At 39.9% G+C, this 13,956-nt stretch overlaps 1 protein-coding gene across 1 annotated transcript in view; it reads right to left on the bottom strand.

The window, feature by feature from the left end:
• TAF4 (TATA-box binding protein associated factor 4) overlaps window positions 1–13,956 on the bottom strand; it is a 48,885-nt gene that overhangs the window by 33,763 nt on the left and 1,166 nt on the right. Inside the window, exon 2 of the mRNA XM_034787598.1 lies at window positions 11,704–12,801. Within this exon, the coding sequence (XP_034643489.1) occupies window positions 11,704–12,801 (1,098 nt within the window). The remainder of the gene's footprint in view (window positions 1–11,703; window positions 12,802–13,956) is intronic.

The raw sequence follows: 13,956 nt of genomic DNA, 5'->3' as shown, positions 1-13,956 counted from the left end.
GCTATTTTCCAGGCAGCCCAGCTCCCCCTTAACCTCTTTCTTCCTGGTTACATACAACAGTGCAGGGAGCATGTACTAGAATCTAACTCCCCCTCATGGGGAAACCTGGAGAGCAAAAGGAAGCTGCAAGCTAGTCCCAGAAAGATAGCAACACCAAAAATATATATATAAAAACAGGATATCAGGTGTCTGGCTAGAGCAAAAAGGAAAAATCCATGGCAAACTAGAGTGACTGACAAATGAATGGAGCAATTCACATCCCTACAAACTATTGTTTCAGGTGCTATGCAAACCCAGGAAGATACGACCACATCAGTTTACACTCAGGCAGGTCTTCACTAACAACGCTAAAGCACTGCCATGGTGCACAAGGTGCACTATCTACACTGGCGCTTTACAGCGCTGAAACTTGCTGCGCTCAGGGGGGTGTTTTTCACACCCTTGAGTGAGAAAGTTTCAGCGCTGTAAAGTGCCAGTGTAGACAAGCCCCCAATCTAGATTTCACACCTGTGAAGGCTAGAAACTGCTCTTTAAAAGTGAAAGCTGAGATTCTGGAGCACAATTCTGTGGCATTAGGATGACTTCTGTGGCAAGTTCCCTGGCCACAGAATCACAGATTACATAGGGCCCCCAACTGTAGTTCACTCTCAGTCTAATTTTTGTAAATTAATTAGAGACAAGTTTGTATAATGCAAAAGTAATTTTCATAAATTTGTTATTCCTAATTGCTCGATGTATAAAAGTAGACTAATTTCATGCCAAAGGCTTTTTCTCACTAACCCTACACAAGAACTTCATTGCATCCATACAGCTTAATTTACTATATTGCTTACCAATTCAATAGATGAATCAAGTATGGGTTGCTAATGAAAATATTTTAAGAATTAACAGTTGAAGCAAATATCAATGTTAAAGTGCCAAATGAGGACCACACTTTGGACTCATTTGAAAAGTTTCCAAGATGAGGGAGCAGTGTTGGTAGCCAGCCACTGCAAATTAAATAATAAAGTAACAAACGCCCCAACTACAGTCAGCTTTGAAACTATGTTAACACCTCTCTAGAAAGCTATGTTACCTGGAAAGGTGTTAACATACTTTCAAGTCTTCTTTCAAAACACCACCCACCTTTCTGTCAAGCTATAAACAAACTGATGTATGTTTGGTTTTATTCTGAAATTCACAGAGCAGGTTTTTCTGTAACAAGTTCATGCTTAACATGCCCTAGTTGTACATTATTAGCAAAGTCCAAGAAGGCAAGAACTTAGAAGGCAAACCACTATCAAGGAGTAAACAAAATTTTACTTCAATAATTTTGATCTCAATAAACCAAGTGGATTAAATTTATCCCTGGTGTAACTCCACTAACTTCAAAAGAGTTTCATGAGGGAATAGGACCCAGTGGTATATGAATCTAATTTCTTCTGAGGAAGGAAGAAGAAAATTCGCAAGTGGGTCGCCCATTTTTTTAATATGTTAAATTGCACCTGTGGTTTTGCAAACCAGCTAGTTTTCATTCCATGCTAAAACCTTGTCTACATGAAAGAATTTTAGGAAAAATTTCCACTAGTGCTATTTGTTCTGCTGCAGTGGCAGGAGCCATAATGTAGACAAGATTCCTCTGACTTGTGGCACTTACCACCGTGCCAACTAAATATATAACTGAACCAGTGGTGGCATCACTGGGGGTTTTTTTCCCCTGCCTCGAGTTCCCTAGGCAGGCACAGAATTTCATATTTTAGGGATTTACAGCACTATACTGCTCCTGGAAGTTCAGATACAAGAGAGACCAATAAGATCTCTGTCAATTAGAAGTAAAATTAAACTGTTACATGGACATGATACAAAAATGTCTATCATAATAGCAACATTATTCAGTACCATCCCTTTTTTTAAAATAGAACTAATTTTAATAAAACAAAATCACCAAAAAAGTAAAATCTTCTTTCCACATCTGTAAATAGGTTTCTCATTCTAACAACTCATCAATTAAGAAACCTTAAAAAAGCTTTTATATAAAAAAAACCCTAGATTTAACAAGGGAACAATGTGGGGTAACGAGTAAAAAGACTTAGTTTTTTCTCTTTTTTAAAAGGGACCATGGAAAAGGAGAAGTAGCTGGCATACTAGGAAGAGAGGAACAAGACAATGTATTTGTGAATGACACATATTGCATGGATAGGAGCCCTTTTTGGTTTCCTGTGGTAGGCCCTTTGCATGTGTCAGTGTATATCTTTATTACAAAGTAACTACCACCGCACCAAATTTGAGCTCCTTGTACTACTACAATGTGCTGCACAACTTATCTCTTTCCTTTGGGGCTTTATTTCTATCACTTCATTCTTTTTTCCAAAACACTCTACTAATCACCCTCTTTAGATTTTCCTCTCCCCTGTCATGTGATTTGTTCCATGCTGCTCCTTACGGCTGGAACCCCTCCCTGACCAGGTCCATCATGCCCCACACTCATTTCTTTCAAGTCCTCCCTGAAAACATATTTCTTCTAAGAGGTTTACCAGTCCTAGCTTTTCTTCATGGAAATATAGACACTTGATTATTAATAGTTACTTTTCAAAAGTTAAACATTGGTCAGTCATCTGCTTTTTGTTTGTGTCCCATCGCCTAGCCTCTCTTTCTACATTGATATTTAGATGGTATGCCCTACGGCTGTGATTCCCAAACATTTTACTAAGGCGATCCATCAACTGCATTCTCTCTCTTTTTGCAACCCACCATTACATATGAGCACCTTTCATCCCAGGAACCAAAACCCTAATGCTAGCCCAGTGTAAAGGAAAGGCCCCCATGGAGGGGTGGGGGCATAGAGGAAGCCCACCCTGCACTCAACCTGCAGCGATGGCTTCTGCCTACTCCTGGTGTGATGACTAGGCATATGAGGTCACGGCACCACTCAGGCTTGGCCCAGCCACCCGTGTGTGTGATGGAGGAGCAGCCAGGACAAACCTGACTGGTTCTGCAACTCTGTGCCACAGGTCTCAACACCCAGAGTGTCCCATGGCACTGGAGCTGCTGCTGTGGGGTGAGCTTGCTCTCCAATCTCTCCACCCCGACCCCCAATTACCTTTCCGGGCCTCACCTCTGCACTGAGTCAGGAGAAGTGGATGTTTGCTGAGGGCCTCGTGATAGGTTAATCCAGCCCTGCACATGGCAACCACCTAGAACCTTCCTACAATCCACTTAGGAAACATTGCCTTATGGGACAAGGATAATAATATTTTAGCTGTCTGTACAGTACATAGCATACTTTTAATTCTAGACAATAAACTGATGCTATGGGTTTAATAATTCAACAACTCGCAAGGGCATATATTAGGATAGTACTGTTTAAAAGTTATCTAGACTGCTCTTACTAGAAGAATGAGCTACTATATATGGATCCATATGAACTCTTCCACGCAAAGCATGACAGTGTTTTAAAATGATACAAACTTCTTACATAATACAAACCAAGCTCTCTGGAATTTGTATTAGGTACAATGTATCACTGAAAAATGTTTCTCAGCAATACTTTGTCAAGAACCAATGCTGTAAAGTTAAAAGGGAGATTGCCAGGTAGATGAGGTTCAAAATTTACATTTTTAGTTCTGGTCCATGCTGAGGGAGAGGCGCCTCTCCCTACAGCAGCATAGGCTTAATAGGCAGTTGCACAGCTTAAAGGGAACTTAGGTGAAACATCAGAATGGATTCCTAGTTTTAATTTAAGACGTGCATCAGGGAAGGAAAGTATTCAGAAGGAGGGAGGAGATTTTAACGGTATCCTCATTTCAATAATGCTCACTGAGGTCCTGTTTGCACAACTGACTCGGCACAAGTGTACCCATGTGGCCATGGGTAGACCCCATTGGACATCAGAGAGGCTCCACGAGGCGCAGGGGTACACCTGACCATACACAGAATCTTAACAGTTGATAATATCAGGTTTTTTAGCTGACTTAAAGATTGTCAAAAGATATTTTCTCCACTACTAAGGTCAGTAGTAAACTTTTTTTAAAAAAAATATATTTCTCAAGTTACCAACTGTTTCTATAATGCTACTGCTTCAGTTACTTTTTCAAGAACAAAGTATAAACTAATTAGCATGACTGACAAGTAACTTTTGAGTATCTCAGAATCAAACATGGATATTCAGACATGGGCAAATAGAGATATGCCCAGCCCACCAAGGCTGAGTTTGACCCAGGTGACTAAAACTGTCAAGAGTGTTTTAAACTGAGCCCTTTCATATTAAAAATATTTTAATAAAAGAACTTCAAGTAGTGTAATAATGCATTCTGGGTCTTTATTTGAAATGAATTATATATATATAGCTCATGCAACTAAAAAAACTCCTTTAAAATTTTATTTACAAGCATTGAAAGAAGCACTTTTCAGTAATTAGAACTGAAAGTGATCAAAATACTCAATAGATCAAAACAATCTCATTGGGATTTTGTAATAATTGATTTGTCTTATCACCATGTTGGTTGACCAATGCACACTTTTTCTAATTAATATGAAGTGCTCACATTTACATTTTCCATTGCCAGCTTAGCTAAAATAGAGTACTGCAGTTAAGTTGTGAACTCAAGTTGAGAGCCACATCCAAATTTTCGGTCCCCAATCCAGAAGAGTTTGAGTGCCTTTCAGAAGTGGCCCACTTAGATTCATGGAAATAGAAAATTATGGTGACGCGCTGAGCAAACACACTGTGTTGGACAGTTCCTGTACTAGCAGTGGTGTGCAGAATGCCTCGGAAGCAGCAACCAACCCCTATTCACAGCTCTTGGGCAACTGCCTTGATCATTGGCATCTGCATGGCCCTAAAACTAAGGGGTAAGTAATCCCCCAAACACCAAACTTCAACTGAAATGAAGCACGTTTTTAAAAAGGGAATCCTAGTTTGTTATGAAGACTGGCGTGAATACAAATTTTTGCATAACTACTCTAACTCTAACATGGAACTATATTATATACAGCTCAAGATAACTAAATGCTTCCACAAGTTAGTTTTGAAGAATCACAGTTATACATCCTATAAAGCCTGGTCACTGAAAGTGTCAATTTGTATTTTACTGGTCAGTGTAAAACAATTTAATGCTCTGCCTCATGATATGCTGTTTAAAAAAATAAAAGAAAATTACCCTCTCAACCTTAAATTCTTCTGGGACAAAATTTAAGGTTGTCATAATAAGGTAAGGTCTTTCAATTTTTAACAAGTCTAAAACTTTTTTTCCCCCCTTAGTCTTGAAATATATGGTAAACCTGATGGATCTACATATAAAAAGACATTTCAAATTAAGCAAAATGTTCCTTTTGCTGATATATAATTTGAGCAGTTTCCCCCCATCCCTTTTAAATGTAGAACAGAGGAAATCCATAATTCTCTCTCTTGGAAACAGATATCATCCAGTGATCTGAGCACAGAACTTCCAAGTTTTAATTTTGGATTTGACATTGACACCCCTAATGGCCATGGGAAAGTCACAACTTTTCACCCTCAGTTTACCCAGCTTTCAAGTTGAGAGAATACACTTACTTACACACAGGGGTTATGAGAGGATTAACATTTGTAATATGCTTTGAAAGTGAAAGTACTACAGTAAGCTGCTATTATCCTTGCTTGTTAGATACCTTTTTTTTTTTAAGCCACACAAAATATGGCCATGCTAACAGTTAGCAGGCATAACACTGGTAGGCTATAGTATAGTACACAATGTTGTACACAGGTAGGAACATTTGGACTTGCTCACAAGTTGGTGGGAACTAGAATTGGAGATACATTCCAATATTTAGCATTCTTCCTTCAGATACTTTGTGTGTATCTTTCGTCTGAAAGTCAGCAAGTTTTCACATTCACAGAAACTTAAATAGACAATTAAGCATTTCAGAGATGCCTACTTAAAAAAAGAATGGACCCAAAAAGCAATGTGCTCAGTTATAGCAAGTATCAGAGTTTTACAATGAAAAAAACTGTTTAGATCATTTTATTCAAAATCTGTTAGCTTTCCCCTTTTTTCTTTCCACCCTCTTATGCTTACTAGTCTAGGACGCCAATCCCAGAAAAGCATTAGTAGATACATCTCTTTACTGAAGTCAGTGGGATCATTCATTTGAGTACGATCACATGTACATAAACGGTTTCCAGGACTGGGACCAAAGTGTCTCTCTGTGCCTTCATGCCAATTTTATGACTTAATTATTGTGATGCACCCAGCTGATTTTTGGTGACAAACATTTGGATTTTTAAATACAAAGAAGACTGTTTGCCAAAAAATATATATTACAGGTGTGCAAGCTGCTTTTAATGGCTCCAGTTCAGGAAAGCATCACCATTCAAGTCAATGAGACTTGAGTATATGCTTAAAGTTAGGCATAAAGTACTTTTCTAAATGGGACCACAATAAGCAGAGTTTGGAAAAAACAACAAAAACCAAAACCAAGAGAAGTAAGTATCCTCCTTCAGCAAGTGACAGAGCCAAAACGCATATATTTCTGTAGAATTTAAACCTCCATTTAAAACAAATTAAGTATCCAACCTCTATGGTTGTGAAGAAAACCATCCAAATGTGAGAAATATAAATGGATAATGTTGTCCTCTTCAGTATACAGATTACATAGGTGCCAGTGAAGCACTGGAGCTATAACTCTACCAAGCAGCAGCAGCGTAAAATTAACATTGGTCATTTTCACTAGCTACTCAGAACCCTACAACAATGAAACTCCTCAAATCAGTGACTAGTGGACAACTGTGATATCCTTGTTGGCAGTCTCAGCCAAAAGAACAGAGGATGAAATGGGCACAGAGAATGATCTACCCCTCCCCATCACCTAGTGGTGATCCCTGCAGACTGGTGTGTAGGGAAGCGTTAACGGTCACTACATTTTGCTATACTATTCTGCAATTTTCATAAGTACTAAAACTCACTCAAAAGAAAAAAAAGTGGGGTTTCTATATTTCACTTTTGCCGGAGGGGAGGGGAAAAAAAACTCTCCTGATCTACCAGCTCTGTACCGTTTTAATTCAATATATGCATATAGTACTTTCCCCCTCCACTACGCTGCATACCTTTTAGGAGGCTTCTTAGGTTCGGTCTACACTACAAGCTAGGGTGTGATTCCCAGCTCACCGACATACTCATGCTAGCTCAATGAGAGCTAGTAGTGTAGTCATGGTAGCACAGGCAGCAGGAGCACGGCTTAGGGCAGGTCTTCACTATGGGGGGGGGGTTCGATTTAAGATACGCAAATTCAGCTACGCAAATAGCGTAGCTGAATTCGACCTATCGGAGCCGACTTACCCCGCTGTGAGGACGGCGGCAAAATCGACCTCTGCAGCTCCCTGTCGACGGCACTTACTCCCACCTCCGCTGGTGGAGTAAGAGCGTCGATTCGGGGATCGACTGTCGCGTCCCGACAAGACGCGATAATTCGATTCCTGAGAGATCAATTTCTACCCGCCAATTCAGGCGGGTAGTGTAGACCTAGCCTTAGCTGTGCTACGTACAAACCCGTCTGTACCCTGTGAATACATACTCAGCATGGCTAAGCTGGACCACCGCTGCTACTGCCCGTGCTATCATAGCTACACTTTCATTTATTACACCAGTGCTAGCTGTCACTGAGCTACTGCGAGTATGTACCTGTGAGCTGGGAACCACGGCCTTAGCGCATAGTGTCGACGTAGCCTAAGACACTTTATTATAATGCCATAAGAAGATGCAGAACAGAGTAGTTTTGTTTTTTGTTAAATTCTCAAGGCTGACAATACAGTTATGGTAAGAAGATTGTAGATTTCAGTTGTGGCCAGTTTTGAGAACCGGTTATATACCGGTGCAATTGAAAATACTGCTGTGCTAATCCTAAAACTAACTTTGGGGGGGAGGAGGGAATAAAATTTATAGAAGTGTGAAAATCATTAAAAAAACCACTTGCAGCACCTGCCAATTATAACTTCTGGTCACTTTTTACTATCTCATGTATGCTGCATAGTTCTGTTCTACTTGCAGACTTCTGTTCCATCTATGAGCAACTAAGATACTTTTCTGTGTATCTGAAACAACTGCCAACTGTCATGATGTTTTAATATCAATTGTCCCAGCTATTACCAGATGAGTGCATAAAAGATCTCCTCACACTATTTACTTCAGAACAATGCAAGTAGTTAAAAACATACGATAACTTCATAAAATGCACTATGAATCAAAATAAGTCATCTTTAAATAAACTCGTTGCATACTTGACAGAATCATCCTTTCTAAAGTCAATTCAAGAGTATTTTCAGCATCTCTGCTAAAGCCAAAAAGATGATCTTTTAGGCAAATTTTTGGAATTGTATAGCAGTGCTCCAAATGTTCAGGCTACAAGTTACAAATCTGGGCTGCTGGAGAAGAGACAAAGTGCAGATATACTGCTTACATATACATACACACATTGTGTATATATATTATACACACACTTCTCCCACCCTCCTAAGATTTTGGTAAAACAAAAATGAATCCATTATTAACCAAAACGAATGTTGATAACCCGGTTTCCTTGGGGAGGGGAAAAACAATTAATAATGTGGCAGAACTCAATAGCACCACAACAATTAATCTCTCTGCTTTCACACATTTCTAATTTGGCCATTTTAAATTCCATCTAGCTAAAAATTGATTCACCATACAGGTGACACTCTAGAAGCAATATATTTTAAGAAGTGTAAATCAACTAAACTGTTTGTAAAGGTAAAGATAGACTACCTCAAAAAACACTTTTTTAAAGAATCTTTTTGTAAAGCCCCGGGTTAATAAAAATATTGACATTTTTATATTCAGTGTCATTTATGTGGAACAGCAATTGGACATTTGGGGGAGGGGACTGGAAATTAAACAACTAATTTATTTTTGTTTGGAAAATAAATACAGAATATATGCTACACCAGTGGTTCTCAACCAGGGGTACATGTGCCCCAGAGGTACACAGAGGTCTTCCAGGGGGTACATCAACTCATGTAGATTTTTGCCTAGTTTTACAACAGCCTACATAAAAAGCACTAGCGAAGTCAGTAAAAACTAAAATTTCATACGACTTGTTTATATTGCAGTATATAGTATACACTGAAACGTAAGTACAATATTTATATTCCAATTGATTTTATAATTACATAGTAAAAATAAGAAAAGCAGCAATTTTTCAGTAATAATGTGCTGTGACACACTTGTATTTTTTTGTTTGATTCTGTAAGCAAATAGTTTTTAAGTGAGGTGAAACTAGAGGGTATGCAAGACAAATTAGACTCCTAAAAGGGGTACAGTAGTCTGGAAAGGTTGAAAGCCACTGTGCTACACAACAGGCAAATTTTTCAAAAGTGGATGCTAAATTGTTGTTACTCTGTGCACACTACTGTTTGCACATTCAGCTTTTGTTCTCTAGTTATATCATGCATAAACTCCTCAGATTTGCATGAGCAAACTGTATTAGCATACAGCTCTCCAATTTTTACATGCAAATGTTGCTTGCAGAGACTAATTTGAGGTTTTGTACGTGCAAAAACTTGAATGTACAAACTTTGCTGGTACAACTTGACAGATGGGTAAAACTTCCTTTGAAAATTTGGTCACCCTGTCAACTAATTCATTATGTTTTTGTATTAGTCTATTCGCCCCTCATACATACATGTAAACTCCATTAAAGTTAATGGCACTTAAGTGGATATTGAGGAAGAGAGGGAGAACCCTAAACATCTAGGGTTAGATTTTCTGAAGTATTCAGCACCCATAACTGGGACCAGATTTTCAAAACAGCTCAGCCTCCAGCAGCTCCCAGTGTGCTCAACTGAAGCTGCTGAGCACTGAGCTCTTGTGAAAATCTGACCATTTCATTTAAGTGCTTAAGTGAGAGCTGAGTTCTGTTGAAACTTTGTCACCTAAAAATATAATTGCCTCACTCCGAATAGTCTCTAATATCACAACCATTTAAAAAAAAAAAAAAAAAAAATCAAATCCAGGCCAGTTTCCAAGTGCTAGATTTCTACTGGAAATGTACATTTTTCTGTTTTAAAAAAGGCATGCTATATGGAGTCACAGACCAAAAATATAGTTCTTTTGAGATTTTAGTCAAATTTAAATGTAAAGGACTTACTCCTAAAAATTAAAGGTTAGATCCTACAAAGCACTACTTTGATTTCACTGGGATCATGCACAGGAGTAACTTATGCATGCTCAACCATAAAGATTGGGCCCTTGTTGGTAAATGGGGCACATTTTAGTAAGTTGATAAAAATGTTAGTGGTTTAAAAACACTTTATTAGAAACTGCTGATCAGGTCCAGTAGATATCTTCCATAATTAGCTATACTATGTTTGCCATATTGCCACTATGGAGCTATATATCTAAATGTTACTAACATCAACTGCAAACCATGAGGGCAATTTGATTAATATTGCAGCAAGAGATAACATCTTCAAATCCTGAAACGTATGATGCAATTTTAGTTTAGTTTTTAAAAAACAAAACAAACAAACACCAGGCTCCAACTTAAAAACAGGGATTTCAAGGGTTTAAGACTTTTTGATAAATTTAAAAACAGTTTTGAAACTTCAGCATATGAATTATTCTTGCCAGGCAATATCTTTCTATGCAAGAAAAATGTAGATTTTTAACATCCCAATTGTGATTTAAATATTCAGAATGTTTGACAGACTTAACTGAACCATGCAGTGTCACATACTATAAATGGAGTACTATACAGAAACAGTGTACAGTAAGATATGGTTGCTGGTATCTTAGTAATAAGTGCATCAATCTAAGGTTGGGTAGTAGTTTCAACAGATATAATGTTTACTACTCTAAAACCTATTGAAATGAATTGCATATGCACACCATTGATTTCATTAGGTAGTAATAATAAAATTTAATTGGCTGTTCTTTGTATAGTAATATCACCTAGCAAAACGACAAAAAAAAAAAAAAAATCAAGGATATTTGACAGAGCATAGACCAGTTCTCAGAACAGGCTTTTTTTATTCTGCCTTTAACTCACTCCCTACTGGTCTAGGGCTTGGTTCCCTGACTAAGCGTGATGTTAGTTTACTACAGGCGCTGCAACCCTACACTCAACAGGGTAAGGTAAGGACAGAGTAAGATTGCCTTTGTATTGAAGGTCCAGTGATAAAAGATCATCATGAGCTCCAAATTTGAGAGCATAACTCAGATTTCTAATGTTATTTTGATGTATTTCTGGTAAAAGAAGGCAGCTTCTCTCCTTATGCTGTACCTGCTGCTGAACTACCAAGCAATGCTCCTTGTATGGTACAGGGGGGGCATACAGGGACAGGGAAAAGAGCAGCATGCTAGGTTAGACGAATTACTGACAAAACTGCTTTAAAGTCAAAATTCATCATGTGAAAATGAAACAGCAAGGTGCATTAAAATAGCATTTTAATCACATGTGTGCTGGTTTGCAGCTTTGTTCACACTTGCATTTTAGTAAAAAGGAAAATCTAAACAATAGTAAGATTTCTAAAATAGTTCTGTGTCAACATGCCTTTTTCACCTGAAACAGCATAAAAATCATGCCACATCCCATGCCACTGTCCAAAAGCAAGTGATATCTGAGAATAAGAGCTTCCCCATGATTTACAACTAAATCTAGATATATTAATCATTCATCTTACTCTCAACAACATATACAGCCACAAAATAAACATCTCTAGTCTTTACTTACCTGGTGGTAACTGAAAGTTCTGAATATTAGTTGGATTCTGAGGTGCCTGAGGCAGACGAGGTGCTAAAACTGTAGGAGTTAAAGTTGCTCTGATACCACTTGTAGTTGCTGTTGGAGTCCTTGGCAGACTTTGTGCCACTGTACTGGCAGTGCCCTTAACCATTCCTGTAGGGGTACCAGGAGCTGCAGGAGGTATCCCACCGGGATTGGGGGCCACATTGGAGAGCCCAGCTTGCATAGTTTGCCCAATTATCATATTACCCCCTGTAGTACTGGGCTGGCCACTAGCAACTAGTGTCTGCTGCTGGGATACTGCATGCACTATAGTTTTAGGAGACTCCGATTTGATGACCTGTGTGGTGGGTGCTGCCGGCACACTGGAACCAGGCTGGCTGTTCACAAGTGATGTTTGGAGGGAAACTCCAGAACCCACAGTGACTGCAGCAACAGCAGGAAAACTCCCCACACCGATGGCTGAATTGATCACAGTATTGCTCCCATTCTGGGTGGCTGCAGCAGCTGCAGCAACCGTGGGTCCTGCTGTGTGAATTGGTGGCCTCACCAGTGCTACAGTAGGGCCCCCACCTACAATGCTTGGTGGCGGTTGCGAAGAGATTACTGTGGGTGATGAGGATGAGGCGGAGGACACAGCAGTGCTGAGGAAAGAAGTCTGGATGACCGTGTTAGAAGCTGATGGCAAAACAGCATTAACTGTATTTCCTTTCCCCACAGATCCAGGTCCATTGTTAACTAGAGGGGCAACAGCAGGTGCAGCAGCAGGATTAGCAGTTGCAGGAGTCCCAGAGAAAGCAGCACTTCCCGAATGGTGAGAGTTCATCACCACATTACTCCCATTCAAAGTTTGCACCGTTGTGGTCCCAATTTTGCCATTCCTGGTGGATAAGGCAGTTGCCATGGTACTGATAACCACTGATTTGCCCTGACTGAGGGTCCCTGGAGCAGCAGCAGCTTCAGATCCTCCTCCTGCTGCTGCTGCTGCGGTGGTGGTGCTGGTGCTGGTTGTAGTGACTCCATCCAGAGCTGAACTCTGGGACCTGGTGTTATGATTAATAACGCCCCCTTGCACTCCTCCAGCTCCTGAAACAACAACAAGGTTCAAAGGAGAGAATGTGCAGGAGGGGAAAACAAATGTAGAGGGAGTGTGCTCCTCCACCCTCCCAATCCTTCTTCACACCCCATACTGCATGCATTGAGACAAGAAAAAAGGGGTTGAAAATACAAGTCCTCTTCCTCTGTGTAAAGAGGTTACCCTGAGGCCCATTTATTCCCCATACTGACACCTGGCAGCAGTGATATTAATTATAGCACCCCCTTGAACAAGAAAAAAAAAAGGGAAGATAGACACACAACAAGATAGGATCTGGACAATAAAGGGGGTTGAGGGTGCTTCTTTTCCCTACACTTCCTTCTCTCCCCCATTCCAGGGCCTGACATTATGTTTAACAACATCCTTTGCACTCCAGTTCCTACAAGGGGTGGGGGGGGGGAGAAGAGTGGGGAAAACATCAATAGAGAGTTCTCTCTATGCCCTCTATACCTTGCACACTCTACCCCCAATCCTTTCATCTCCTATAGTAGAACCTAGTAGTATCATGGAGTTCAACTAGTACAACAGTGTAAAAAGTAGGGGGTGAGAGCTGTCAATCTGACAAAGAAAAAGTTGCCATAAGAGGACTTCGTCCATACCAGGGCCTGCTGTTGTGATTCTGCTCCTCAAGCTCCCACAACCATAAAGAAAAATATGGGGAGAAAACAGACTTGGACACTGAGGACACTACAATGTGGCCTCCTGCCCTGAGACCTCCTCATCCCGCTTTAATGAGGCCTGGTATCATGATTAACACCAGCTTGGCAGTCCAGGTCCTGAATTAAGGAAAGAGAAATGAGAAGGGAGCTGTCACAGATAACCCTTATAATGTGTGTCTCAGTAGCTAAGAGGACCCTCCTGTAAGATCCTCATTACAGACCTGCTATTATTAATGTCAGCATCCTCTTACATTTCAGCAACAAGAAGCAGAGAAAAGTGGTGGGGGGGTGGGGAGAAACCAGAATCACAGATAGATAGTGGGCAGATAAGGATATTTTCCCCTTCCCTAAAAACAACCTCCCACCCATTCTCAAAGTGAGACCTAATATTACGATTAACATCATTCCCTTATAACCCAGCTCCTCCATCAAGGGGGCAAACGCTCATAGATAGATATAGAGAAGACATTCTAAGGAGGAGGATAG

The sequence above is a fragment of the Trachemys scripta genome, chromosome 12 (assembly GCF_013100865.1).
Source record: "Trachemys scripta elegans isolate TJP31775 chromosome 12, CAS_Tse_1.0, whole genome shotgun sequence".
Taxonomy (NCBI): Eukaryota; Metazoa; Chordata; order Testudines; family Emydidae; genus Trachemys; species Trachemys scripta.
This window is presented reverse-complemented; position numbering and strand designations above follow the sequence as displayed.